We start from the raw sequence: 26,185 nt of genomic DNA on the forward strand, positions 1-26,185 counted from the left end.
CCAACCCCACCTTCTTACTTCACACATGGGAGGCTGAGGTCCCGAGAAACTCAAGTTTTTGCCATTGGGAACCAGAACCATAGGCCTCTGCTGGCTTGTTTCTTCCCTAATTTTATCTCCCCCTGTCCAGAAATGGCTCCTTAACCTCCCAGTCACCATGTGAGAAAAAGCCTGCCACAGGGCTGTACCCTAGTTGGGGATGGGGGGTGGAGACATGGTTCCTCTAAGGTTCCAGAATGGGTCATGAGCTGTAAACCCTCAAAGCATTTCATTTATATCTTGGTTTAACCTGTGGCTTATAATTATTTATGAGTCTGCCTTCCCCACTAAACTATGAATTCCTCCAAGGCAGAGACCAAGTCTTACTCATCTTTGAGCCCACAGTGCTGGCTTAAAGGATGCATTAAATACATGTTGGGTGAACTGGATGGACAGAGGAGAGGAGGTGATGGGATATGACAGGGAGGGTGAGGTGGCGAGACCAACAATGCTGGGGGCTTAAGAGGTCATTAGATAATATCTCTTTCTTCCTCTCCAAGTTCAAAACGAATTGAGAAATAAGACCTAAGAGACAGGGGCACCTGGGTGGCTCAGTCGGTTAAATGTCTGACTTTGGCTCAGGTCATGATCTCATGGTTTGTGAATTCAGTCCCCATATCGAACTCGGTGTTGTCAATCAGAGCCCGCATCAGATCCTCTGTCCCCTCACCTGCTCATGCTCCTTATCTCTCTCTCTCAGAAATAAATAAACATTTAAAAATTAAAAAAAAAAAGACCTAAGAGATATGAAAACAGTGGTTATACCAGTATTTCTGACAAAGCTGATTGGAGAATGTAGCTTTCACTCTCTGGCCAAATGGGCTTGTTAATATCCTAAAACTAAACTTACTCACCTCTACCCCCAGAAAGAGCAGACCTCTTCCTCCCCATTACAAGGGCAGAACCTCCTCTGGAAGTTTGCCATGCAGGTGAATGAAGAATATGCTACCTTTGCCTACAGCAGAACCAAAGAAAAAGAGAGGGAGGGAGGAAGGGAGGGAGCAGGGCAAAAGATTGGAGTCCAGCTCCTTCTAAGCCACCAATCAGACTAGCCATTCCTTCCTTGGAGAGGAAGAGTGAGTGAAGAGAAAAGAGGGGGCAGTCCTCTCCTACTTCTCCTCCTGGAAAGTAGAGTAGGAATTCCCTCCCCTTACAGAAACAGTGAGAACAAGTCTACAACTGGATGGGATAAGGTGGATGAGTGGGTTGTGGGAAGTTGAGGGAAGGGAGACACCATCATCACAGTGTCTGTAGTCTAGACCCCAGACTCGGCCACCTTTACAAAATAGAATGCCCAAATTCTCGTTCTTGTGATCTGCCTGCCAGAATGCTTATCTGTGTATGGAGGGTGAAGAGAGGACCTTGTCTCCTGTGAGCTGGAATAAGAGGCCAAATCTTAGAGCCACACTCCACTGACGTGGCCAGAGGGCCATGTTCACATTCAGAGCCAGCCTTTGGTCTAGAAGGGGTCTGAGACGGACCAAAGTAGCTCCCCAGTGGCTGCTTCAGGCCTCTTTTGTCTTCAGGCCTCTACTTGAGCCCCTGCCCTTTCATGGCCTGAGAAAGCTCTAGAATCCAGCATGTACTAAACTACTACTCCTCCTCTTGGTCAGGCACTTGCCATAAAATAGCCCATTTATGGGGGGCCTGGGTAGCTCAGTTGGTTAAGCGTCTGACTCTTGGTTTTTGCTCAGGTCATGATCTCACAGCTTCATGGGTTTGAGCCCCACATTGGGCTGGCTCTGTGCTGGCAGTGCGGAACCTGCTTGGAATTCTCTCTCTCCCTCTCTCTCTGCCCCTCCCCCACTTGCACTGTCTCTTTCTTAAAAGAAATAAATAAACTTAAAAAAAGAATAAAAGAATAGCCCACTTATTCCTCACAAAAACCTGGTGAAGGAGGTGATGTTGGTCCCATTTTACAGATTAAACCACTGTAGCTCAGAGTTGTGATTGTTCCATTTGCTCATTAAGTGCCAGAGCGAGTGGGACCTCCTGAAGGCCCGTGTGGTGCTCAAGAACAGTGAACCACACCCATGTGGGTTGTTCCTGCGAGTCTGGTGCTTTGGGCCACTCTCCCCCTGGGGGGCTGTTTCGTAAGTCATCCTAAAATACCACTCTAGAAATCTTGCCAACCTTTTGCCATCTTCTGGACAATGAGAGCCAGCAATTCAGCAAGGCCCTCTTCAGAGTGTGGCTCCAGAGGCCTTTCTAGCAGCCCTTTCCCTGCACCACAGCCCCCCCCATCTTCCTTCAGTAGCCGTGCCTGCGCCCCTCTAGCCCTCCAGCCCGCAATGTCATTCTGCACATCTTGGAGTCTTTCTCACCCTTTTATATCTTCACCGCTTGTTCCTGTGTCTCTAGCTCTTAGGTCACTTTGCCTTGATGCAAGGGATTTGGGCACACCCTGGCTCTCCTACTTTCTGCTCCTCCCAGGAATACTGTCACCCCCCACCCAGAAGTGCCACATAAAATGTACGCGGCAGTGCTGGCATCAGAGCAGCCTGCATCTGATGGGCTCCAACCATCCCCACACGACAGTCATCTGCCCAGGCGCCACCTGGCTTATAAAAGACCACAGACAAGGTGAAGTGGCCCCCAGGATGGCAGAATGATGCCAGGCAGGCGCCTGACACATCCCCAGGACAGGAAAATATTTTTCTTCCCTTTAATAACGGTTATTAAGGGGCCTGTGCCAACACACTGCCGCCAGGGTCCAGGCTTTGCTATCCGTACGGCTCCTACCACTCTGGGTCCCCAGCCCAGGCCCAGCCCTGAGGCCAGGATATACCTGTCTACCCTCTGGTTGCCCTCTACCCATTCAATCCAATGGGAGGGGCTAGTCTTGCCACCTAGGGGATTTGATTTGACTTACACGCTTTCATTATCAGCGTGTCAGTGATACCTTGGAGCCCTTTTCACTTCAATTCATTGTCTTCCTATCTCTGCCCTGCTCACTTGACCTCCCTGTGCACGCACCCAGTACCACACTGCAGAGTTAGGGTCAAAGACCTCCCCCGCTGCACAGTCACTCATGCACACAAACAGATCTTCACCCAAACATCACACAAATATATACATACACACATGCAGACACAGGTAAATGCACACTGACATATGGCTAGATATTTAAAGACAGCCAAGCAGACATACAAACATAACAGATAGCATGTACATGTACATTACATGCACAGGTACAGCTATGCATGGGCATGTGTATATATATTGAGTTGAACCATATGAAATTACTGATATTCAGTGTTGGGGTTTTTTTGTTGTTGTTTTGTTTTTTAATTACAGAAATAGAATCGTGCCTTGTTGGTTCAGTCTATAAAGCACATTACTCCTGAACTCAGGGTTGCAAGATCAAGCCCCATGTTGAGCAAACTGATTTCACTCATTTTATCTGGTCTGTGATCATGTTCAGGCCAGACACAGGTCCTTCTATGTCCACAAAGCTTCACACAGGGCCTAACACATTCGTGGCAGGGGGCAGAGGGATTTAGGGGTTCCCATGTCGAGCTGGGCCCTGGGACCCAAGATGAATGGGGCTGGGTTTAAAAAAGAATCTAACACAAACATCAGCACGGAGGGAAATACACAAAACTCTAGAGCCAAATTTGTACACCCGTGTTTAAAGAGCATTATTCACAATAGCCAAAAGGTGGAAACAACCCAAGTATCCATCAGTGGTTGAATGGATAAACAACGTGGTAAATACACACAGTGGACTATTATTTAGCCTTAAAAAGGAAGGAAATTCTGACATGTGCTACAACATGGATGAACCTTGAGGACTTTATGCTAAGTGAACTATGCCAGTCACAAAAGGACAAATACTGTTTGATTCCACCGAGATGAGATGCTTAGAGTAGTCATATTCATTGAGTCAGAAAGTAGGGTGGTGGTGGGGCAACTGGGTGACTCAGTTAAGTGTCCAACTTCGGCTCAGGTCATGATCTCACAGTTCGTGGGTTTGAATCCCACATTGGGCTCTCTGCTGTCAGCACAGAGTCTGCTTGGGATCCTCTAGTTCCCCTCTCTCTGCTCCTCCCCTTCTCACTCTCTCTCTTTCTCTCTCAAAAATAACATTAAAAAAAGGAAAAGAAAAGAAATAGTGGTGGTTACCAGAGGCTGGAGGAGAGGAGGGAATGGGGAGTTGGTGTTTAATTAAGGGTACAGAGTTTCAACTGGGGAAGATGAAAAAGTTCTGGAGATGGATGGTGGTGATTGTTGCACAACAGCATGAATGTACTTAATGCCACTGAACTGTATACTTAAAAATGGTTAAGATGGTAAACTTTATAAGTCTTTTTCCACAATGAAAAATAGTTTTTATAAAAATAGCCAACAATATGTATCATCAGATAGATGTGTAAACATTGAGGGATAAACACAGGAACCCAGCAACACAGAAACACCCTGTCTCCCCTCTCAGGAACAGTTCTCCAGCCCAGATAAGGGCCCACTTCTACCCGCAAACAAATCTGGAGATAAGGCCCTAATGAGGGCCCTGCCTCCCGGATACCCCTACAGCTCATTACCCTCCCACGGTCTGGCTCTGTTTACCCAATCTCTTACCGTTCATGTAATCCCCCACCCCCACCCCTGGTGAAGGACCTCCTTAGAGCATCTGGTGTTCCAGTGTCTGCCCCTGCCTCTGGAATGGGATGGAATGGCCCAGCATCTCACCTCTTGGCCTTACCCTGACCCCTGGGCCCCTCACTTCTAGGATCCTCAAAGACCAAGCCCCAGTCCCATTCATCTTGGGTCCCAGGGCCCAGCTCGACATGGGAACCCCTAGATCCCTCTGCTCCTTGCCATGAATGTGTTAGGCCCTGTGTGAAGCCTCATGGACATAGAAGGACCTGTGTCTGGTCTGAACATGATCACAGACCAGATAAAGCAAGTGAAATCAGTATTATACTGGGTTGTGAGACATGATGTTAGGTCTCCTGTTGTCCAGGCCATCCTCATTGGACCTCATCCCACCTTAGAAGGGTAGCACCGTGAGTTGGCACTGTGCACTGTTGTGACCACTTCTGCCTGGCCTGCCTCCCTAACTAACTGCCATCTACTGTCCCCTCTTCTCCAGAGCAAAGCCTCTTACTCATGCTACTGAGGACTCTGGGACTGTGGCCCTTGTTAGGGGCAGAGAACAGAAACTTGCCAGCTCTGTTTGCCTCCTGACCTTGCAGTGTGCCCCCATTCCTCTAAAACAACCTTTCTTATGAGCCATTTAATACGCAGCCCCTGAGGTGGGGAGGAAGAATGTGGTGTGGCCCATGCCAGGCCAAGCCATGTGGAACAGCATTTCTCAGGGGTGGGCCTGGGTCCACCGTCCCAGGTGCACCGGGGTACTTGTAAAAAAGCAGGCTTCAGAGGTTTACTCAGATTTTCTGGATTTGGATCTCAGATGGGTGAATCCTGGGGATCTGCATTTTAACACTCCCCAGCTGTTCCTGGGGACTAGGGTAAAAGCCACTGCTGGAAATCCTTGGAGGATGGACTCAGAGCCAGGGTGGGGGGTGGGCAGTGGACTGTGAGTGTCACACTTAGGGAGGTAGAGAGTGGCAGAGCCATCATGGGAGCAGATGGGCCCAGATGGGGGACAGATAGGTGCTGATGTCCTTGACAGCTCTGTGTGACGCCCTCTTCAGTTCTTATTTAGGGCCTGTATGCAAGGTGTGCCAAGGCTTGTGATATCCACCGTGGTATGTTTAGGGTTATGGCTTGTCTCTGAATTAACATTTGGGTCAGTTCACATGGGTTTGATCGAAACGTATGGTCTGCATATGACATGTTAGCCTATCTACTTGTGTGTTCACGTCTTTATCTTGGTATCTTGAGTCATTTATCCACCCTGGTGTGTGTGTGTGCGCACGAGTGTATGTGTGTGTGTTGTGCATGTGTGTGTCTGAACAGGACTGGGCCCCTCTGGACCATAATCCAACCTCTATGGGGGCTCTGGAAGGTCAGGGTTTGGAGGAAACTTGCTGGGAGCCTGGTGGGGCTGGGGCAGGTGAAGGTGGGGTGGTGCCAGGGTGGGGGTGGGCAGGAGTGCGTGCTAAGGGCCTGGCACTGCCATTTCCCTGAGCGGGCGAGTCTCAACAGCAGGCAGACAGGTGAGGCTGACCCGACAGGTTCCAGAGGCCAGGGGCAATGGGGCGGAGCATGGCTCTGATTTAGGGTGGCAACGTGTTGGGGGCCCTGGCACATACGGGGCAGGCAGGCAGGAGGTGGTTCTATTGGTATCTTCTTCCTGCTGCAGCCGGCCCAGAGTGCAGGCCATGGAGCCTACTGGAGGGTGAGGGCAGCCAGGTGGGCAGGAATGTTCGGAGGCCTAGGGCCTGGGGACTTGGGGGCCCAGGGCATGGCGGGACCCCTGCGGGGCCGGGTGGAGGAGCTGAAGCGGCCGTGGTGGCGGGAGGCTTCACCGCTGGTGCTCCAGCACAGTGAGGCTGCCCGGCTGGCGGCCGACGCCCTCCTGGAGCGGGGCGAGGCCGCCTACCTGCGGGTCATCTCCGAGGAGCGGGAGCTGCCCTTCCTGAGTGCTCTGGACGTGGACTACATGACCAGCCATGTGCATGGGGGCCCTGAGCTCAGCGAGGCCCAGGGACTGGAGGCCTCAGGGCCTGACCGCCTCAGCTTGCTCTCTGAAATCACCTCAGGCACTTACTTCCCCATGGCCTCTGACATAGACCCCCCGGACCTGGACTTGGGCTGGCCTGAGGTTCCGCAGGCCACAGGCTTCAGCCCCACCCAGGCTGTGGTCCACTTCCAGCGGGACAAGGCCAAGAACATCAAGGACCTTCTGCGTTTTCTCATCAGCCAGGCCCGCACGGTAAGGGCCTTATATCTTCAGACATTCATTCCACAGATGTGTAAACTGAGACCCAGGGAGGGAAAGGGACCAACCCAAGGCCATATAAAGCAGCTTAGGGGCAGTACTGGGACTAGAACCTCTGGCCTCTATCAGATCACCAGCTCCTAGAGGGTGGGCATGTGTTTTATTTACCTTGGTAATCCCTTGACACTCAAGAGCATTACTCACCAGACACCCTAAAAATGCAGGCAAAATTGGGCATATTGCTAGGAGGGATCCTCTCTGCATCTTTCTTGGGAGAGAGTCCATGGCCTTCATCAGATTCTTGGAGAGTTTATGCTCCCAAACTAAGAAGTCCAACCTTGATGAACATTTGAATCACCCCCTTGACTTATGGAGGAGGAAACTGAGGCCAGAGAGGGGCTGGCACTTGCTCAGGAAGGTCCAGTCAGTTGGTGAAATAGAGCTCAGGGGGAGAGAAAGGGGCCCTGACTCAGGCCCTGGACCCAGGCTTGGCCCTGCCTCCTGGTGCACATCCCCAGGTGCACCTCACCCCTCATATACTGCATCTCCAGCTGGGCCTGAAACGGGGAAGAAGGCACTGGTTCCTGGGCCTCAGCATGGCATTTGAGGGCCAGGATGATAGTTCTGCACCAAAAGGGAAGAGGGGTGGGGGCTTCTGGGCTCAGAGATGGGGAGCTGGGGCTCAGGAGAAAGAAGAGGGGGAGGAGAGCAAGTCCCATGGTCAGTATCTGGGAAGGCTCCAGCCACAGACTAACATAGCTTCATTCCTGAGCCCTGACCTCCGACTCAGGAGGCAGGGGAATGGATCAGATGACCCCACGAAGGATTTGAGGTGGGTTAGACTCAGTGTCTTTGTCTGGGGGAGCAGCCTGCTGCAGAGATCAGGAGCCAGCAAGCTGGAATCTCCCAGGTGCCTCCAGAGCCTCCTTGGCAAACCTGCCTGTGCCCGAGGCAGGGGAGGGCCGGGCCTGATTAGCACTGGGAATGGGGTTATTAGTGAGGTGGCTGCTGTTGTCACCCCTGCCCCTTTGATCTTTCTTACCTGACCTTGTTCCCCCCACCCTCAGCCAGGCCTGTGCCGTGGACTAGGGCACCCTCCAGCACTTGCCTCCTCATCCTCATCTAGACTCTCCACCTCTGGGCCAGGAGCCAGGCTTCCACTCTGGGCTGTCACTGACTCTCAGAGTGACCTTGGGAAGGGCTTCCTTTTCCTGTGAGCCAATGTCCTTGTTTGTTAAGCAGGCAGCAGGAAAGGAACATTTATTGAGCTTCTGTTGTGTGTTGAGTATTTTCACATTGAATTCCTCATAACTATGAGATGTAGCTATCATTATCTTCATTTAAGAGACGAGGAAATTGAGGCTCGCAGAGGTGAAGAAACTTGCCCAAGGCTGTATCACTAGGAAGCAGCAGAGCGCAGATTTGAACCCGGTTCTGTCCGGCTCCAGAGCTGCAGTGCTTTGCACCTCTTGCCTCAGCCTGGATGACAAAGGTGGTTCTCACAGCAGATATATGCAAAGGGAAGAAGGGGCTTGATGGTGTGAGGGGGTTTTCAGGGCTTCTGTGAGGCAGTCCATTAGATGAGGAGACCACAAGCCCCAGTCCCTCAACTGAGCAGAAAACTTGGTCTCACTTGGCGTGGGTGGAAGTGAGGGAGTCTGTGGGTATAAGATACCACACTAGACCTCTGTAGCTTTGTAGGGAAACTGAGGCAGGTCTGGCCAATGGCTCAAAGCCCCCAATAACTGGCCTGCAGCTCTAATTCTTTCTAAAAAATTTTTTTTTCAACGTTTATTTATTTTTGGGACAGAGAGAGACAGAGCATGAACAGGGGAGGGGCAGAGAGAGAGGGAGACACAGAATCGGAAACTGGGGTCTAGTATCTGCTCCTGACTCCTTCCCTACTCTTTGCCTAGGTCCCCTCACAGACATCTTTGAGAAGCCCATGACAGATAAACCCTCTGTCCCCAGAAATATGCACACCGAAGCTTTCAAACATATTTTGGGCATTCAAGACAGTGGAACGCCCGCTGAGTCTAAGTTAAGAACCTCTGAGCTAGGTTGTTGCTAAAAGCCCTTCCAGTCCAGATGTTCTCAAAGGCTCTGGCCTCCTGCTTTTAAGCCCAGTTCTCTTTTCCTGGGACCTCAGCCCCCACCCCTGGGCTGGGCAATATCCCAGGCAGGGCTGAAATTCTCCCTATGTCCTCCAGGTGGTAGCTGTCGTGATGGATATATTCACGGACATGGAGCTTCTGTGTGACCTCATGGAGGCCTCGAGCCGGCGTGGTGTCCCTGTCTACCTGCTTTTGGCTCAGGAGCACCTAAGGCACTTCCTGGAGATGTGCTACAAGATGGACCTCAACGGGGGGCACCTGCCGGTCAGTGAGGGACAGGGGCGGTAACCAGGGGGTGGGGTGGGGAGTCAGGGAGGGCAGAAGGGTCAGTAAGCATGTGGGGGGGGGAGGTCAATGGGAGTGAGCGATCTGACTTTCCTTAGCTGCTTAAGGTTAGAGACTGCAAGGGATTTAGACGTGGCTTGAGCCCCATTCTCTCAAGGTCACCACCCAACCTACCTCCCTCCTTGGCCCAGAACATGCGTGTGCGGAGCACATGTGGGGACACATACTGCAGCAAGGCCGGCCGCCGCTTCACAGGGCAGGCCCTGGAGAAGTTTGTTATCATCGACTGTGAGCAGGTGGTGGCAGGCAGCTACAGGTGAGCACAGGGAACAGGGGAGAGAGGGGCGGGGGGCTGTGCCACCGGCTGGTGAGGGCACCTGGGATCTGGCAGCTTGAATTTACCATCATCCACCCAACCTTGCAACATGGACTTGACGGCTACCAAGTGCCAGGCACTGTGCAGGCCTCAGGGCATAGTGGGGGGGAAAGACAACCCCCCACTGGGCCCTGGAGGAGCTCACTCTGTGGAAGGATTACTTTAATGCCTTTGGCATATTGCACCTCAGAACTGGAGGGACTCCAGGGACTCTCGTCCCCAGTCCATTTTACAGATGGGGAAGTTGAGACCCTGAGATGGGAAACCATGTGCCCAAGTCCTCTAAGCTGAGTTAGGACTAGCACAGACTCTGAAGTCAGAGCTCTGTCGCCTCACGTGGGTCCTAATGGTGGTGGAGTTGTCTTGGTATGTTCACCTGGTTATGACTCCCCCCCCAGCCCCAGGCTCCTGCACTTTGCCTTCTGACCTTGACCCTCTGTTCCCAGCTTCACCTGGCTTTGCAGCCAGGCCCACACTAGCATGGTGCTGCAGCTGAGGGGCCGCATCGTGGAAGACTTTGACCGGGAGTTCCGCTGTCTGTATGCCGAGTCTCGGCCTGTGGAGGGCTTTTGCGGTGGTGAGGGTCCCGTATCTCCCAGGGCACTGTGTCCTCCCACAGTGGCCCTGGGCTTCCGGCCCAGTGTGTTGAGCCCTGCATCCTCCTCACCCTCCAGCACCAGCCTTAGCAGCATCAAACGCTCACCTCTAATGGACCACTCCTCTTACCTCAGTCCACCAGGAGGCGGTGGCTGCGGTGACACGGGTATGGGGTCCTCATCCCTGGGCCCTGCCTGCCGCGGGGCCAGTGGCCAGCCCTCTCTGAAGCGCCAGCTGTCTGACCCTAACCATGGCTCCCTGCCAGGGCCCTACAGGTCCAATCTAGGCAAGTTGGGGGTGTCCCCATGGTCCCAGTCCTCCCCTGCCCTCAACCACAATGGTGCCAGCCCCTTGACCCTGGCAGTGGGGTCACCTATGCTTGCCCGCCAACGCCCCCTCCTCCCCTTCCCCCAGGGTGTTTCAGCCCTATCCCGGCTCCCAGAGAATGGGCTCCTGAGAAGCCAGGAGTCTAGTCCCCAACGAAGTCGCTGGGTACCTAGCACAGCCCTGGAGACAGTGGAGGAGAAGAAGCTGTCTCTGAATCAGAGCCATGGCCAGTTGGATCTCCTTGTCCCCTTCCCCAGAGCCAGAGAAGCTGGAGGCCCTGATTCTGGGGTTGACCCCAGCTTGGGCTCCTTCTGGCCTGGAGAGCAGGCTCCAGAGGACAGGCGGTTGTCCTCAAACCAGAGATATAACCAGCTGGATCTCCTGCCTCAGACCCAGGGTGCTGGGGGTACCCCTGAGTCAGGTTCCCCCAGACCTGGCAATCAAATTCCAGAGGACAAGAGGCTGTCCTCAAACCACAGCCACAGCCAATTGGACCTCCTGGTACAGTACCCCAAGGCTGGGGGCTCCAGAGTGCCCCCTGAAGCCAACTCCTCAGCCAGGGCTGACAAGCAAAGTCTTGATGAGCGACGACAGACCCTGGGCCACAGCCAGCTGGACCTCATCACAAAGTTTGGCCCATTCCGGGGTGAGGGGCCTGGGCCCAGTGGTCTCCCCAGACCAAGCCCTGCTCGAAAGGCTGGAGTGGGCTCTGGGGATGAGAATAGGCTGACCCTGGGCCACAGCAAGCTGGACCTCATTACCAAGTATCATCAATTGCAGGGCACCAGGCAAGGACCTGACCCTGGCCTCCCTGGGGGCCCCACAGGTGGCCATCACAATGGCAGTAGCAATGGCCTGTCAGGGGATGAGAAGCGGTTGACCTTGGGCCACAGCAAACTGGACCTCATCACTAAGTACAACAAGTCCAAGTTCAAACTTCTCCGAAGCCGCTTTGAGTCCTAGTCCTGCTCCCAGCAAGGACATGTCCTTCCTCCATCTACTTGGATTCTAGATTTACTCAGGTTCCAGACTCTGGGGTTCTCCAGCAGGGCTGCATGGGGAGCAGAGGGTGTCTAGAAGCTCAAGTTAGACACTCACTGAATTCAGAATTCTTGTTTACACACACACGCACACACACACACACACACACACACACACGAAAATAGAAACCACAGTACCTGCCATTTGCCACTGTGCTGGGTGCCTTACACAGGTTAATTCTCATCCTTCATCCTCACAACATTCTACAAGATAGACCTCTAGCAGGTATACATTTCTAGGATCATAGGTACTATCTTCCCTATTTTATAAATGTGGAAGCTGAGGCCCAGAGAGTTTGATGACTTGCTTGGAATCAGATCCAAGTGGAATCAGTGGCAGAGCTGGGGCCCAAACCCGTGTCCCTAATGCTTAAGATTGTGTTTTTGCACAGACATGACACACCATTATCAACAGTTCACATGTCCCCATGCACACAAAACACACACATCACAGAGATGCTCCAAATGCCTGTACAACACACACAACACCCTGACAGGGTTCATACCCACAAACTGAATACCCATAGACACTCAGTAAGTAAACGAAGGTCCATGTGATAAACCCAAACACTCAGAATTCTAGTTACAGGTACTCAATAAATGTAATATGGCTAAATGAGTAGCAAAACAAAATATATGCATTCAGTGCACACTGTAGACCCCTCAGGATCCACAGACAATAAATATGCACATAACCACATACACACACCATACACACACACATAGGTATGCACACAGCAACCAGTATCTTCTTTGACCCAAGCTGTGTACCTACCACAGGGCTGACAAGTGAATCAGACTCAGGCCCTGGGAGATAAGGATAAATACATAAACCAATGGCAGGCAAGACAGAGCTGTATCTAACTCAAGGAATCAGTGGCAGGGGGTGGTGACAGTGGAGTGGTGAGGAAAGTTTCAAAGGAGGCAGACTTTGAGTCAGCCCTTGAAGGATGGGGAGGATTGGACAGATGGAGGAGAAAAGGAATTCCTGGTAGAGGGAAGCAGGTGAAGAGAGGCCAAGGACAGGACAGGATGAGTGTGTCTGAGATGAACTGGGGAGGATATAGAGGGTGTGGATACTCAGACTCTCTCTCACACACACACACACACTCACACACACACACACACACACACACACACACACACACACACAGAAGCATAGGCTCTGATAGTTTTTTCATCTTTTCCTGAGCTCACCACCTGCCTGGGACAGTTTACACAATACAAATCAATAAAGGCAGACATGCTATGACCCAGCAGCAGCCTGGTGTGTCCTGAGAAAGGTGGAGTTGTGGAACTTCACGTTGAGGGCTGGGGAAGAGCCAATTGACCATTCAGGCCAATTGTGGAGGGCTCCCTGAGGGAGACGGATGTTTGCAGAAGGGCTGAGGGGAGGACAGGGCTCCAAGCCCCCTCTACCCTCATTGTGCCATTCTGAGAGGCTTTGGGGCTTGTGTAGACTCTACAAAATGTAGATCAAGTTCATCTCATCCATGAGAGCAGGTCCCTTGAGTGCTACCATCTATCTCGAGGACATAGTGGGTCCTGAGTGAGTGACCAAGGACATGCATAGTGGAAGCCAGTCAGCATCCACACCACTGCCCATCTGGACCCTCCCTAAGACCCGGTTTCATCCATCCTTCCCTCTCTCCAATACCTTCTTCAGACTGGTTTCTTCTACTTCTTGGCCACGTCTCCTTCTCCGACCTTTGTCCTGGTCTCATTTCTCCCTACTGGACGCCTCCGTGGGTGACTCATCCACCCCAGGCTTCAGCCCCAAATCTCAGCCCTTCACTCTTCCCTGGGCTCCAGATTTGGCCTGGACGTCTGTCCCAAATCTAACACTCGGCATGTCACTTTCCCCATACCTACTCTTTCTCCTTAGGCTTTACTTCAGTAAATACTTCCATCATCAACTCGTCTCCTTCGAGACATCGCTGGCTCCTCCTCTCTTATGCCTCGCATCCAACCAGCCACAGGTCTCGGTCAATGGTACCTCCTAAAAAGCGCCTGAATAAATGAATGAAGGAATGATTGGATGAGAGCATGCGTGGGGCGGGGCCACGTGGGGTCCAGACCGGAACACTTGCAACCATAGACTCCTCCCAGAGGGTGGAGCTACGGTGGCGGCCTGCGTAAGCGGGGGCACTCAGCTCTCCCGGAAGTCTCCCTGGGCTGAGGCGGAAACGGAAACCTACCTAGGGCCGAGTGGAAGCTGTTGAAGCGTGCGGGGGTTGCTGGCGTTTGGTGAGCGGGTGTGGAGGGACGCCGGAAGGGACAGTTCTGGGCTCCCCGCGTCTTGAGTGGTAGTCGGAGGATTCCGGGCTAGACAGGCTAGAGGGGTCCAGTGGGCGGGACCTGAGATTTGAGGGGCCAAGAGGGGCGCGGTCGCGGCGGGCCCTGAAGGGCTGAGGCCGGGAGACCCGGACCCACGGCCGGGAGAGGATTCGTTGGCCCTGAACTCCCGGTCCCGCAGCCCTTAGGCCTCATGGCGGTCCGAGCGTCTTTCGAGAACAACTGTGAGATCGGCTGCTTTGCCAAACTCACCAACACCTACTGCCTGGTGGCCATCGGAGGGTCGGAGAACTTCTACAGGTGCGGCAGGAGCTCCGGTGTCTGCTGGCAGTGGGGTGGCTGGATGGCTGAGAGGGTGCTGGGAGTCGGGGACTCAGACCCCTCAGCTCCTTAACCACTGAATCCACATCCCTACAGTGTGTTCGAGGGCGAGCTCGCCGATACCATCCCCGTGGTGCACGCGTCCATCGCTGGCTGCCGCATCATCGGGCGCATGTGTGTGGGTAAGCCAGACGCTGAGCGAGGGAGTGGATCCTCCCAGAGCCTTTAATTGTAGCCTTGGAGGGGACTTCTAGTGACCCTTGGATTTTCCGGCTTTCATCCATTATCTCCAGAAACTAGAGAATCTCTCTGGCCTGTGCCGGACCCTGTTTTTAAGTGCTTTCAGATCAGGGACTATCACTGGCAAAAGCTTCTGGATCATAGGAAAACAAATAACTTTAAGTGCTTTCACTCTTAAACTTGATTTCAATCCTTCTTCACGAAGACCCTGGCAGGCAGGCCTTATTGGCCTAATCTGACTAATGATGAAGCCAAGATTCAAGGAACCCAAGTGACTCACCAAGTACCACACCTTCCCTCCACACCTGGGAGGGAAGATGGAAATGTCCTCTCTCCCTTGCCACTGGCTCTGGGCAAGTTGCTTCCTCTTTCTGAGGATCCAGTTCTGCCTCTACAAAATGACAAGCTAAGATTCTGGGTCATCTTGTTCATTATCCATTTAAGTCTTAAATTGGCTTTACCATTGGCATCCCTATCCCACTCCCCTACTTCTCAGCACTGTTGAGTCTGGCCATTGGTCCTTTATTTGAGCTGGATCTGTCTCCCTTTACTGTCACCCCTTATTTCTAGTTCTGTTCATTGGGGTCATATGGGAGTTTTTTTGTTTGTTTGTTTGTTTGTTTTTTAAATCATAAGCCTGATGACCTTAGCCTCTGAGTATTTTCTTATTCAGGCCAAACACTCTTTGGCCCTAACTATGACCTTTGGACTTGTCGCTTGGTGTTTTTTTTTTTTTTTTTTTTTTAAATATATAATGGGTGTAACTCAGAGTTTAGAAGTTCAAGAGTTGTGTTCTTGTGGAGGCAGGCAGAGGTTTAGTTATTGTTGTCACAATATAATTGTAGTTTGTTCATTCGTATTGTGTTTTGTGTAAATATACCACATTATATTCATCCATTTTGTTGACAGTGGGCATTAGGGTAGTTTTCAGTTCTAATATGAATAGGGTTGCTATGTCTTTTAGTGAACACATGTACATGTTTCTGTTGGATGTGTAATACCTAGGAGAGGACTGGTTGGGCACAGGGTATGCGGATATTCTATATAGTAGGTGATGCCAGATAATAATCTGAAGTGGTTGACCAATTTACACTCCTATTGGTTGTTCCATGTATCTTTGCCAGCATTTGGTATTGGCATTCTTTTAAACATTTTAGCTATTCTGATAGGTGTGTAGTGTTACCTCAGTTTTCAAGTAGCAAAATATATAGCTAACGCCAAGAGCTCCTCTTGTTAGTCCTGGTCTCCCCTGGTTGATGATGGCAAAATGGGCAGGGTGTGTTGGAACAAATTCCTGGGCTATCTCTGGCCTGCCCAATGGGACTCCTGGTCCCCTGGGTGTTGTATGGATCAATGGGTGAGCGGGCTGGGGTCTGGGCCTAAAGCTTTCCTGGGGAAACTGACTGGGCTGGATTGTATCTAAAACCCCCAAAGCTTAGCAGGCTACTTGTGTATTTGTGGTCCATTCTTGCCCCACCCCCTAATTTGGATCTCTAGGGAACAGACATGGTCTCCTGGTGCCCAACAACACCACTGACCAGGAGCTACAGCACATTCGCAACTGCCTCCCAGACTCAGTGCAGATCCGGCGGGTGGAGGAGCGGCTCTCAGCCCTGGGCAATGTCACCACTTGCAACGACTACGTGGCCTTGGTCCACCCAGACCTGGACAGGGTAAGGTAGCCCAATTTCGCCCAAGAGTCACAGGACCCGCCTAGTCAGTGGTTAGTCATTGTTCTTGCCTGTCAGGCAGGACTTAGGGGTTTCTCTTTATACTTGGGCTCTCAGATTTCAGGCACTCATTGGAATAGTGATAATAGTGATACTAGAGGTGTGACCAGTGCCAGAAAGAAGCTGAGGAGGGTATTAATTCTCCAAAATCAGGGTGACTGCTCCGTCCCATCCTGCAACCAGGACCAGGAGAGATGATTGACAATTGAACTCTTGAGTGTGGGTTAGAGGGAAGAGGGTGATGTGGAGACCAGCCCCTGCCTCCTCAGGGCATGCACAGTTATTAGGGACTCCATAGCTGGTCTAGACTCTGCTCCAACCTGTATTTCCTGCTTTTTCTGCATGAAGCTTCCATATGCAGCTAGGTAGCAGAGGGATGAGGGGCTTAGGGAGCCAAGCCCTGGGTGGTTCTGGGTGTGGAGGGCCCCTGGTTCCTTGACCTGGAAGTTCTGGGCCCTGAGTACAGTGCCTTTGGCTAACAGGAAACAGAAGAAATCTTGGCTGATGTGCTCAAGGTGGAAGTCTTCAGACAGACAGTGGCTGACCAGGTGCTAGTAGGAAGCTACTGTGTCTTCAGCAATCAGGGAGGACTGGTACATCCCAAGACTTCAATTGAAGACCAAGATGAGCTGTCTTCTCTTCTTCAGGTCCCCCTTGTGGTAAGCATTCCTTTCTCTGATCTCTGTCTCCTCCTGAGGCAAATCCTTTGCCTAGCATTAAGGATCTGAGTTATTATCTGTCACAGTTTGCGATTGGGGATGCAGGTCAAGGAGCGGGGTTTGGGGATAGTCCTCGCCAGGGAGTAGCAGGACTGTGGCTTTTGGTGCCATGATCCACACTGAGCTCTCCCTTGGCAGGCAGGCACTGTGAACCGAGGCAGCGAGGTAATTGCCGCTGGGATGGTGGTGAATGACTGGTGTGCCTTCTGTGGCCTGGACACAACCAGCACAGAGCTGTCAGTGGTGGAGAGTGTCTTCAAGCTGAACGAAGCCCAGCCTAGCACCATTGCGACCAGCATGCGGGATTCCCTCATTGACAGGTATCTGGGTCTCTCTTCTGCCTTTGGAGGGTAGAGGAGGGAGATGCCACCTAGGATGGGTCCACACTGCATTCATACTGGTAGGTCCTTGTGTGTGAGGGCACACCTGTGCATTGCTGAGCAGTCACAAGGTACAGCCAGTGAGCATTGCCCGAGTATCTGCTCATCCCCATCTTTGAAGACTCAGCTCAGTGTCCCCTCTCTGGGCAAAGCTTCCCTCTGGTCTGTCTTATTTTCTCACTGACCACATTGTTTTGTAGTTTGTGTGTGCTTGTGTGTCGGTGTCCCCAGCCAGCAGCCCAGAGCCTGAGACCAAAAAGAGCTGTTTGCAGAGGGAAGGAGGGGAAGTTGCTCTTAGAAACTAAGGAGACCCTAAAGGACTTGTTGGGGGTGGGGATTGCATCAAAATCACAATCGTCTGGATTTTTGTGGGTTTAAGAAAAAAGTGGGATCTTGGGCCTAACCCTGGAGGTTCTGGGGTATGAGGCTCTGGAATCTCTTTTTCCTTTGGAGGAGCAGCAGGTGCTGATATTCACCTTTTCCCATTGAGGATTCTTCTCAAGGCATGCCACACCCAAGTATCCCAGCAATCTTTATGAGGATAGAAACCCCATATGCCCATAGTAGAGCAAGTACCCAGTGACAGACCCCCTACTGTACAACAGGCAAAATTACCCTTCATTCTCCCTTCTTCATTCATTTGTTCATCTGATGTTCACTGAGCCCTGTCGATAGGGCTCCATGTAGGATAGGCAGGCAACTTAGCCCTGTGTCCTGCCTCTAGGAGCTCACAGTGTAGCCGAGAAGTTGTAGAGGCCACACATAACTCTTCACTGCCTTCAAAGAAGAGATAAAAGGTGCCTTAGGTGGCTCAGGAAGCTCCAGTGAAACACTCTGGTATCCCGGAAGGTTTTGTGGGGGGCAAATCATTTAGTCTGGGCCCAGGGGAATGAGTAGACATTTGAATATGCAGAGATGGAGTAGGAAAGCACTTCAGACAGACCCAGAGGTGGGAAAGTATGGAGAGTGTGAAAGGGCAAGGTAATATTGTCAGAGTGTCAAAGACCCTCAATTCCCATGTCAAGAAGTTTTGACTGTAGGCCTGTAATTTTGACCTTTAGTCTATGTTGGGATGCTTGTTAATATAGATTCCTGGCATCACGCCCCAGTTACCAATTCACTCTGGAGTGAGACCCAACCATGTTTGGTTTATTTTAATAAGTTTCTCTGGGTAATTCTGATGGGGAATCAGAATTGAGAGAGTAGTTGAAAGGGTCTGAATAGGAAAGTGGTACAGTAGTTCTGTCATTTGTTCAGTAACTTTTTTTTGAACGTGCCAGAAAATCGTGATTTGGTGAATAAGATATACCCACCCTGCCCTTGTGGAACATAGAATCTTACAAAGAAGGCAGTACATACACAATCATTTAATTAAAGGACAAAACAACAACAACAACACCTTTTAGCCTAAGAACAGAAAGAAATTTTTGCAATCTGGTAATTGGTACCTACCAAGAAAACTATAGCAAATGTTGTATTTAATGGTAAAACTTCAGAAATTGCTCTTAAAGTCAGGCAGAATTGCCCACAGTGACCAGTACTGGTCAGTATTTTGGTGGTTCTTGCTTATGCAGTTAGGCAAGGAACAGAAATGGATACTGGAAAGGAAGAGCCAAAACTCATTATCCTTCTTTGGTTTTGAACCTGTTGAGTTTGAGGTGCCCATGAGAGCTGATAATGAAGGTGTCAGGTAGTTGATTAGAAGTATGTACTTTAGGGGCGCCTGGGTGGCTCAGTTGGTTAAGTGTCCGACTTCAACTCAGGTCACGATCTCGCGGTCTGTGAGTTCGAGCCCCACGTCGGGCTCTGGGCTGATGGCTCAGAGCCTGGAGCCTGCTTCCGATTCTATGTCTCCCTCTCTGTCTGTCCCTCCCCCATTCATGCTCTGTCTCAAAAATAAATAAATGTTACAAAAAAATTTTTTTTTTAAAAGTATGCACTTTAGTTTTATAATTGTACATGTATTTTATATCTCCTGTAATTTTTCTTTTGTTAAATGTTTATTTTTGAGAGAGAGTGAGAGACAGAACATGAGCAGGGGAGGGGCAGAGAGAGGGGGACACACAGATTCCGAAGCAGTCTCCAGGCTCTGAGCTGTCAGCCCAGAGCCCTATGCGGGGCACGAACTCACAAACCATGAGATCATGACCTGAGCTGAAGTCAGACACTTAACTGACTGAGCCACCGAGGCGCCCCTGTATACGTACTTATTACCTCCAGGAAGAATGTTCTGGCCTCATCCCTGCCACTGAGGGATTTGTGGTCTGGGCACATCCCTTCTCTTGTGAATCCCCTTACTCCCTTCTCTGATGTTTGCTGGACTTGAGTTCTGAGGCTCTGGTTTGTGATTGATAACAGTGAACAAATTGAGTTGAGTGGGGAAGGAGTTACTATTAGTTTTTAAGCATTGAGAGTTCTGACTGGATTGTGACTCAAGGAAGCAGTATAATCTGGAAAGGGCTGTGAATGTGGCTCTTCAGGGCTGAGCTGGAACAAAGGGGTGAGGGTGGAGGCAAGCATCTTAAGAATAAAGGGTGGGGTATGCTCTGAGAAGCACCTACTGACAGTGTTCCTTCTCTCTCTAGCCTCACCTGAGTTACCTTCCATTGCTGTTCTGCGGGTTCCTGCCTCTGGACTTTGGCTCCCTCTGCCCCACCCAGCCAGGCAGCCAGTTGGCAGAGAACTGACTGGGAGTGAGTGGCTGAATGCCCAGCTCTTCACCTGTGCCCATCTCCTGAATCTACAGTTACTTCAAACATCTGCCATGTTGTGCTGTCTGTCAGGCCTTAACGGCTCCTGACTGACCACTCTCTTTCCTGTACCACCCCCATTAAAAGGCAGCCTGGCTATTCTTGAATGTGTTGTTTGGGGGCCTCCACCTGCAACCCTCCTTCCCTAGCATTGTTCTGGGGGAAAGTGGGTAGGACACACACACACACACACAGACCCTCCCCCCCCCCCCCCCCCCCCCCCCCCAGTCTCACAATTTCCCACCCTCTTCCCAGGATCATCAGGATGGGGGTTGATGATTGTCCCAGGGCAAGGGGAGGAAGCACTCTCTACTGTAGTTCTAGCCTTTTCCATGCGACTTCAGCCTCCTACTTCTGGGGTTTAAGAGATGAGAATGTTCCAGCTCTCCTCTAGGCCCGAATGAGGACCCGTAAGGGGTCTGGAGCACCTGGCTTCAGGGCAGTCTTGTCTTCTTTGACCAAGGTGGATGGAGATTGCTGGCCTGGCTGCCAGGTGCCATGGAGATTCTCAGAAAACTGGCAGGCGCCCTCCCTTAGCTACAGTGCCTGTGGAGCCAGGAAGCGTCTGGATGAGTCCTTTGTGGCTTGCTGGGGCAGCTCCTTCAGTCTCCTGCTGTGTGCGGGGCGGGGCCCCGCGATGTTGGAGCAGCATTGGCCAGTTACTGGTGGGTGGGGTCGGTTCCGCAACCCCGCAGCAGCGGCTAGGGGGCGGGGTCTGCGTGCGGTGAGGTCACGACGCCGGCTCCTCCCAGCGCAAGTACGCAGGTCAGCGGAGTGCAGTCGCCGGCTCTGGGACCTTGGAGACCCGTGGCTCTCGCGGTGAGAGAGGAGGGTCGGGCCGGGGCGTGGCGGGACGACCGGGTCGCGTGCAGCTGACCCGCATCTAACGGCTTCTCTTTGCAGACGATGGGTGCTCGGCTGAGCGGCGGCCAGGGCGCCCCAGAGCCCGTGCAGGCCCAGCCCCAGCCCCAACCCGGGGCGCCTGAGGCCCCTGAGCGGCCCCAGCCTGAACCCAGTCCCTGGGGGCCACTGGACGATGTGCGCTTCCTCATCACCTGCACCTCCTGGTACTGACTCGACACCCTCCGCAGTTACTGCCAGCTGCCAACTGTTGTTGTGCTGTTATGTTCCTCTCTTGTCGTCCTTTTCCAACCCCGGCGCCCAGGACAGGCTCGGAGAGTCGAGGAGATAGATCACGGAGGACTGGAAGGAGGTCTCGGCAGGGCCTCTTCGGCAGCCTCGCCATGGGGCACCGGCTCGCCTCTAGTTCCTTCCGAATTTGTTCGCTTCTTAGCCTGCACCCAAACCAGCTTAAACCTTCGTGCTCACCCCCACCCTACAGCTTCTCCAGCCGTCTGGGTTCTGGGGCAGCCCTTCCTGGCCCTGGCTTCCAGAACCAGGCCAGGACTCCTGGTAAGCCCCCAAGACTGCTGACCTCACCTCCTCTCGTCTGTTCCTTATTGCTAAGAACCGGGCCGTTGCTTTTGTCCCTGGTTATGGCACCATGTGCCTTGGCTTCGGAGAAGACCTTGCCACAGTGACCCTCCCTGTACTTCTCCTAGGGGGGGCTTGCTTTGCCATCCTGGATCCCAGTGAGGCATTATCAGGTTGTGTGCCAGGAACCCCAGTAACACTGGGCCTCTGGGGCTAGCCTTTTTGACAGAGGGGACATTTGATTGCTGGGCTGGTAGATGAGATGCATGGGACAGTTCCCAGACACCCCAAAGCACCCTGTTCCCCCTCTCCCAGAAGTTTCTTAAGGCCACTCCCAGAACCTGATCCTTGTTCCTATATCCCAAGAAAACAACACACTCTGTATTTTTGTTTTATTTAGAAATGATTTAAAAAACATTATACAAAGGCTGATCAGTTTAAAATGTGACCGACACTGAAATGCTGTGATATTCCCCGGGCCGAGGGGAAGCTGGGCTCTGGGGTCCCCAGTGCAGTGCCCCGTTGTCTGTCTGCCCTGTCCTGGGGTGATGGGCAAACAGATGACCACAAGACAGGAGAATCCGAGATTGGAAGCCTCCAGGCTGAGCCCTCTCTGGGCCTGGCCCTGCATCCCTCACATCTGCAGCCTGAGCTGCCTGCCTCCATCTCCTGCTCTTTCTCAGCTGGCCTTGGTAGTACCAGGAGCCAATGGGGAGCCTGGGGAGCCTAGAGCTTTCAAAAAGAGAGAGCACCAACCTGAGGAGTGGAGAGGGACCGGGAAGGGGAGAAGGGAGGCCAGGAAAAGATGGATAAAAGAGACACTTCTGATCTCATCTTGGACCCTAGAGGGGTCCATAGGTGGGGACCCAAGGCCCAGCCAGCCCACCCGATGGCCTGGGCAAGAAACAATCTCTCTGTGCTTCATTTGAGGGCACGGTGAGAGTTACCCTAGGCTTCCCAGGGCCTACACGAGTTTCATGTGAGTGGACAGGTATGAGCTAATAAAGTGCTTTGCAAAGTATAAAACACTATACAAACCTATGAATCACTAATATCTCTGCAGTTTTTCCCCACCCACCCCAGGGAGCCCGCCCTTGGTCAAAATGAGAAAAGACAGAAGGATGATGCCCGGGAACATAGTGGACCCACATAGGTGCCTCTGGGACAAGAGAGATTTTGCTCAAGACAGCTCCCAGGGCAATAGTAGTCCCTGTCTGCTACAGGTTAAGCCAACCCAAAGCCCAGAGGCCACAGGGTAGGGGCGAGGCCCATGCAGGCCCAGAGGGCCAGAGTGGCATCGGAGACTCTGCCAGCACCCTGAAGATGTACCACCTTTTGGCTTTGGCAGAGAGCCAGTGGGCATCACTGAACCCATTAGTCTTGCCTAGGGCTCTTCAGTGACAAACAGGGCTGCCTCCACTGGGTTGGAGTGAGGCAAGCTGAGCCCTAGGAATTCCAGAGACTGTGAAGGATGGGCCCCTAGGATTGGGACTGCAATGCAGGCAGATGGGCCCAGTGAGCAGGGTTAGCAAGGGCCAAGCTTGTATAAACACTGCTTCCAAGCTGAGAGATTGAGTTGGCCTCAGGGTAACTGGGGGTGTGGGCTCTGAACACTTGAGAAGGCTGCCCTGGGCCCATTACCCCCAAAGCCATGAGAATGTTGGCCTGGAGCCATTTCTGCCTCACCTAGCTAGTCAGGCTGAGCCCCAGGCCATAAGCAACAGGGCTGGGGACTGGGGGAATGGGGAGAGGGACAGAGAAGTGGAGGATAGTCAGAACTCAGATCAGCCTCCAGAGATGGGATCAGCTCCTGCCCCAGACCTTTAGCCTCATGAGCAGGTCCAGCTCCTGGGGTGTCTAGGCGCTAGAGTGGCCTTAGCAGCACCTTGGTCCTTGTCTCCTGGGGAAGGGCCGGCCACGCTGGCCTCATCACCAAGATAGTCACCTCTAATTCACCTAACGCCTCAAACAGCCTTTGCAGAATGGGACTTTTAAAACAGTAGTAACAGGACATTTAAATATTCACGACGTGACAGCTGGGTCCTTGTCAGACCCCGCTGGGCCACAGCACTGCCTGCAACATGTGACCCTAAATCCTAGATCTCAAAGGAGACCCTGATGTGGAGCAGGTTTCCTGAGGGATCTGCTGTATGCCAGCAGCGGAAACCCGGGCTTGTTGCCCACCATGTTGGCAGCAGGGGTCTTGTAGCCTTGGAGGACAGTGGGGTGGGGGCAGGGGGACATCTGACCAGCAGGTGTTGGCAAAGGGGGACCAGGATTGGTGGCATCTCCCAGAGGGGGCTGAGAGTGCTAGTGCTGGCTTCCACAGAAGGTGCTGGGTCCAGCCAGGAACAGAGCTGTGGTGCCTCATTGATAACCACAGGATGCAGTGACCACAGGGCCTCCTCCTGGCCTGGTCCCTGCCTCCTGATGGGGCCTGGCCTATACCCTTGCGTAGGGAGCAGTTCACCCAGGACAGAAGGCTGGCAACTGGCTGCCAGACACCCACCCTGGGGCACAGCCACCATCACTCCCTGCCTCATGCTCAGCCTAGGCCAATGTACCTACCACTTCAGCTGCACGACCCCTGGCCTAGGGCCCTTCTGGCCCCGGTGGGCAGTGGCCAGAGCTGCCCCTGAGACCCTGATGAGGAAGGGCCTGGCTGGCCAGACCGAGTGGACAGAGAGGGCTCTGGGCTGCTCACACCCACTCCTGGACTGGCCGCTTATAGTAGGTGACAGGCTGAGGGCCTGCCTTGTTCTTGAACTGGAAGATGGTGTAGACCAGCACCAGGATGCAGAGGGACAAGATGCAGGGGATGACCACAGCCACGGCATTCACAGAGCCTGGTACGTCATTGATGGTCACCATGATGTCCACATCGTCCTGGGGCAGCCGCCGCTCCTTCCGCCGTTCCACCTCCTTCTGGTTGCAGCCCATCCAGTCACGTAGGATGTTGCGTGGATAACCTGGCTCCACACTCAGTTTCTGGTTGTCAAACTTCCAGTAGTCCCGGCCCTTGTAGAAGTAGGTGTAATCTGCAGAAACATGGTCCAGCATCACTACTCCCAGGTACTGCCCTGCACCTGCTCTGGGCCAGAGTGAGAGGGCATAGGGTGCTGTGGCAGTGTGGAAGAAGGACGCCTCTCCCACCCTGGCGTCCCAGAGGAGCTTTGAAGGAGGGGTGGGCATATGAAGTGGTGGGAGCAGCGTGTTGGGTCGCTTGCAGGTGGGGGGAGGGCAGTGTGTAGCACACTCTGCCAACAGTGTGACAGGGTCTCGGAGTGTGACCTGCATGGTTGCAAAGAGGTGCGCCCGGGACCTGGAGCAGCCTGGCCTGTCATCTCACAGGTGCCAGGAAGCCACTGAGGGGCTTTAGGTAGAATTGATAAGTTCAATTTGTGCCTCCCTACCCTATAACCCTCCCCTCCACCCCGCCCGTGTTGGTGAGATCAAGTTCCCAACTATGGCTTGGACAGCACTGCCTTCATAGCTCTAGAGCCTCAGTCTAGCTTCTGCTTGAGGCAAGGGAGGCAGGGAGCCAGGTTTCTCCTTTGGTTGACAGCAGACACCACCTTTTCACAGTTGTGGCTTTTCTTTGGCTTGCATCACAACACAGATGCAGGATCTCTGGGACACTGCTGGGGAAGAGGCTAGAAAGAAAGGAGGTGGAGACTGGGGCACCTGGGTGGCTCAGTCAGTGAAACATCTGACTCTTGGTTTCGGCTCAGGTCATCATCTCACAATTCATGAGTTTGAGCCCCTCATCGGGCTCTGTGCTGATAGCCTGGATCTTGCTTGGGATTCTCTCTCTCTCCCTCTCTCTTTGCCCCTCCCCTACTCACACTGTCTCTATATCTCTCAAAATAAATAAACTTGAAGAAGAAGAAGGAGGAGGAAGAGGAGGAGGGGGAGGAGAAGGAGAAGGAGAAAGGAGGTGGAGGGGCTGGGCAGCCACACCAGGCTCCCAGCAACAGCCTTCATGGCTCAGACAGTGTACAGACAGCAAAGCAACTCAGACTCTCCTATTGGTTGGCTCCCCACTCTGGGACTTTCATTGGCCAAAGTCCTTGATGTCACTTGTCTCTGAGGCTCCCAGAAAGCAAGACCATGTGTGTAAAGCATCAGGTACACAGGAGAGCCATCAGTAGCAGCTCTTCCCCCGGGACTTTTGGCTTTCTTACCAGTGACATCTCCTTAGAGAGCCCTTCCTGACGAACCCTCTCTAACGGGCCCTCCCCAGCACCCCCCACCCCCACCCCCACCATAGCTCTTCGGCTGCATTTCTTTCCCTTAGAACATTTGCTGCCACCTTAGTTGTTTTCTGCCTCTAGAATGGGAGCCAGGGATGCAATGCAAGTCTTATTCTCTGCTCCTTCCCCAGCTCTCCCACAAAACTTGGCTCTCAGTAATCATTGTGGAGGGAATGGATGACACCTGTCATTCTACAAAAACTAAAACACACCAACAAGATGATGATGATGATGATAGCAGCTAAGTCTCACATGGCATGGATCATGTGCTAGGCATTGGTCTAAGTGCTCTACTTAATTTACCTTATTCTTACAAATCCCAATGAGGTAGGTACCATTATTATCCCCATCTGATAGATGAAGACATAGAAAACTTAAATGGTTTGCTCAAACTCATAGTAAGTGGTGGAGGCGGGATGTGAAGTCAGCCAGCCTCCA

The 26,185-nt window shown here is 52.5% G+C and overlaps 4 protein-coding genes across 4 annotated transcripts in view; 3 read left to right on the forward strand and 1 right to left on the reverse strand.

The window, feature by feature from the left end:
• Nucleotides 1-6,134: 6,134 nt before the first annotated feature.
• Nucleotides 6,135-12,881, forward strand: FAM83C (family with sequence similarity 83 member C). Its single transcript, XM_043604672.1, has 4 exons — nucleotides 6,135-6,880; nucleotides 9,097-9,264; nucleotides 9,477-9,601; nucleotides 10,108-12,881. Exons 1-4 carry the CDS (start codon nucleotides 6,368-6,370, stop codon nucleotides 11,546-11,548), a joined length of 2,247 nt encoding a protein of 748 aa, XP_043460607.1. The 5' UTR covers nucleotides 6,135-6,367; the 3' UTR covers nucleotides 11,549-12,881.
• An 858-nt stretch (nucleotides 12,882-13,739) lies between these two features.
• Nucleotides 13,740-20,167, forward strand: EIF6 (eukaryotic translation initiation factor 6). The gene is made up of 7 exons (XM_043604674.1): nucleotides 13,740-13,872; nucleotides 14,102-14,220; nucleotides 14,338-14,423; nucleotides 15,979-16,154; nucleotides 16,694-16,870; nucleotides 17,069-17,250; nucleotides 19,896-20,167. The coding sequence occupies exons 2-7, from the start codon at nucleotides 14,114-14,116 to the stop codon at nucleotides 19,903-19,905; spliced, it is 738 nt and encodes a 245-aa protein (XP_043460609.1). The 5' UTR covers nucleotides 13,740-13,872; nucleotides 14,102-14,113; the 3' UTR covers nucleotides 19,906-20,167.
• A 265-nt stretch (nucleotides 20,168-20,432) lies between these two features.
• On the forward strand, nucleotides 20,433-21,942 carry MMP24OS (MMP24 opposite strand). Its single transcript, XM_043604675.1, has 2 exons — nucleotides 20,433-20,879; nucleotides 20,964-21,942. The coding sequence occupies exon 2, from the start codon at nucleotides 20,967-20,969 to the stop codon at nucleotides 21,132-21,134; it is 168 nt and encodes a 55-aa protein (XP_043460610.1). The 5' UTR covers nucleotides 20,433-20,879; nucleotides 20,964-20,966; the 3' UTR covers nucleotides 21,135-21,942.
• Nucleotides 21,873-26,185, reverse strand: part of MMP24 (matrix metallopeptidase 24) — a 44,899-nt gene continuing 40,586 nt past the window's right edge. The window contains exon 9 of the mRNA XM_043604673.1: nucleotides 21,873-24,532. Within this exon, the coding sequence (XP_043460608.1) occupies nucleotides 24,195-24,532 (338 nt within the window). The 3' untranslated portion in view covers nucleotides 21,873-24,194. The remainder of the gene's footprint in view (nucleotides 24,533-26,185) is intronic.

This window comes from Prionailurus bengalensis, chromosome A3 (genome assembly GCF_016509475.1).
Source record: "Prionailurus bengalensis isolate Pbe53 chromosome A3, Fcat_Pben_1.1_paternal_pri, whole genome shotgun sequence".
NCBI lineage: Eukaryota > Metazoa > Chordata > Mammalia > Carnivora > Felidae > Prionailurus > Prionailurus bengalensis.

Coding starts and splice junctions, on each gene's coding strand:
- EIF6 (XM_043604674.1), top strand. CDS start 14,114: ATGGCGGTCCGAGCGTCTTTCGAGAACAACTGTGAGATCGGCTGCTTT. Junction 14,221..14,337: donor GGGTCGGAGAACTTCTACAG/GTGCGGCAGGAG, acceptor ACATCCCTACAG/TGTGTTCGAGGGCGAGCTCG. Junction 16,155..16,693: donor TCCACCCAGACCTGGACAGG/GTAAGGTAGCCC, acceptor TTTGGCTAACAG/GAAACAGAAGAAATCTTGGC.
- FAM83C (XM_043604672.1), top strand. CDS start 6,368: ATGTTCGGAGGCCTAGGGCCTGGGGACTTGGGGGCCCAGGGCATGGCG. Junction 6,881..9,096: donor TCATCAGCCAGGCCCGCACG/GTAAGGGCCTTA, acceptor TATGTCCTCCAG/GTGGTAGCTGTCGTGATGGA. Junction 9,602..10,107: donor GTGGTGGCAGGCAGCTACAG/GTGAGCACAGGG, acceptor CTCTGTTCCCAG/CTTCACCTGGCTTTGCAGCC.
- MMP24OS (XM_043604675.1), top strand. CDS start 20,967: ATGGGTGCTCGGCTGAGCGGCGGCCAGGGCGCCCCAGAGCCCGTGCAG.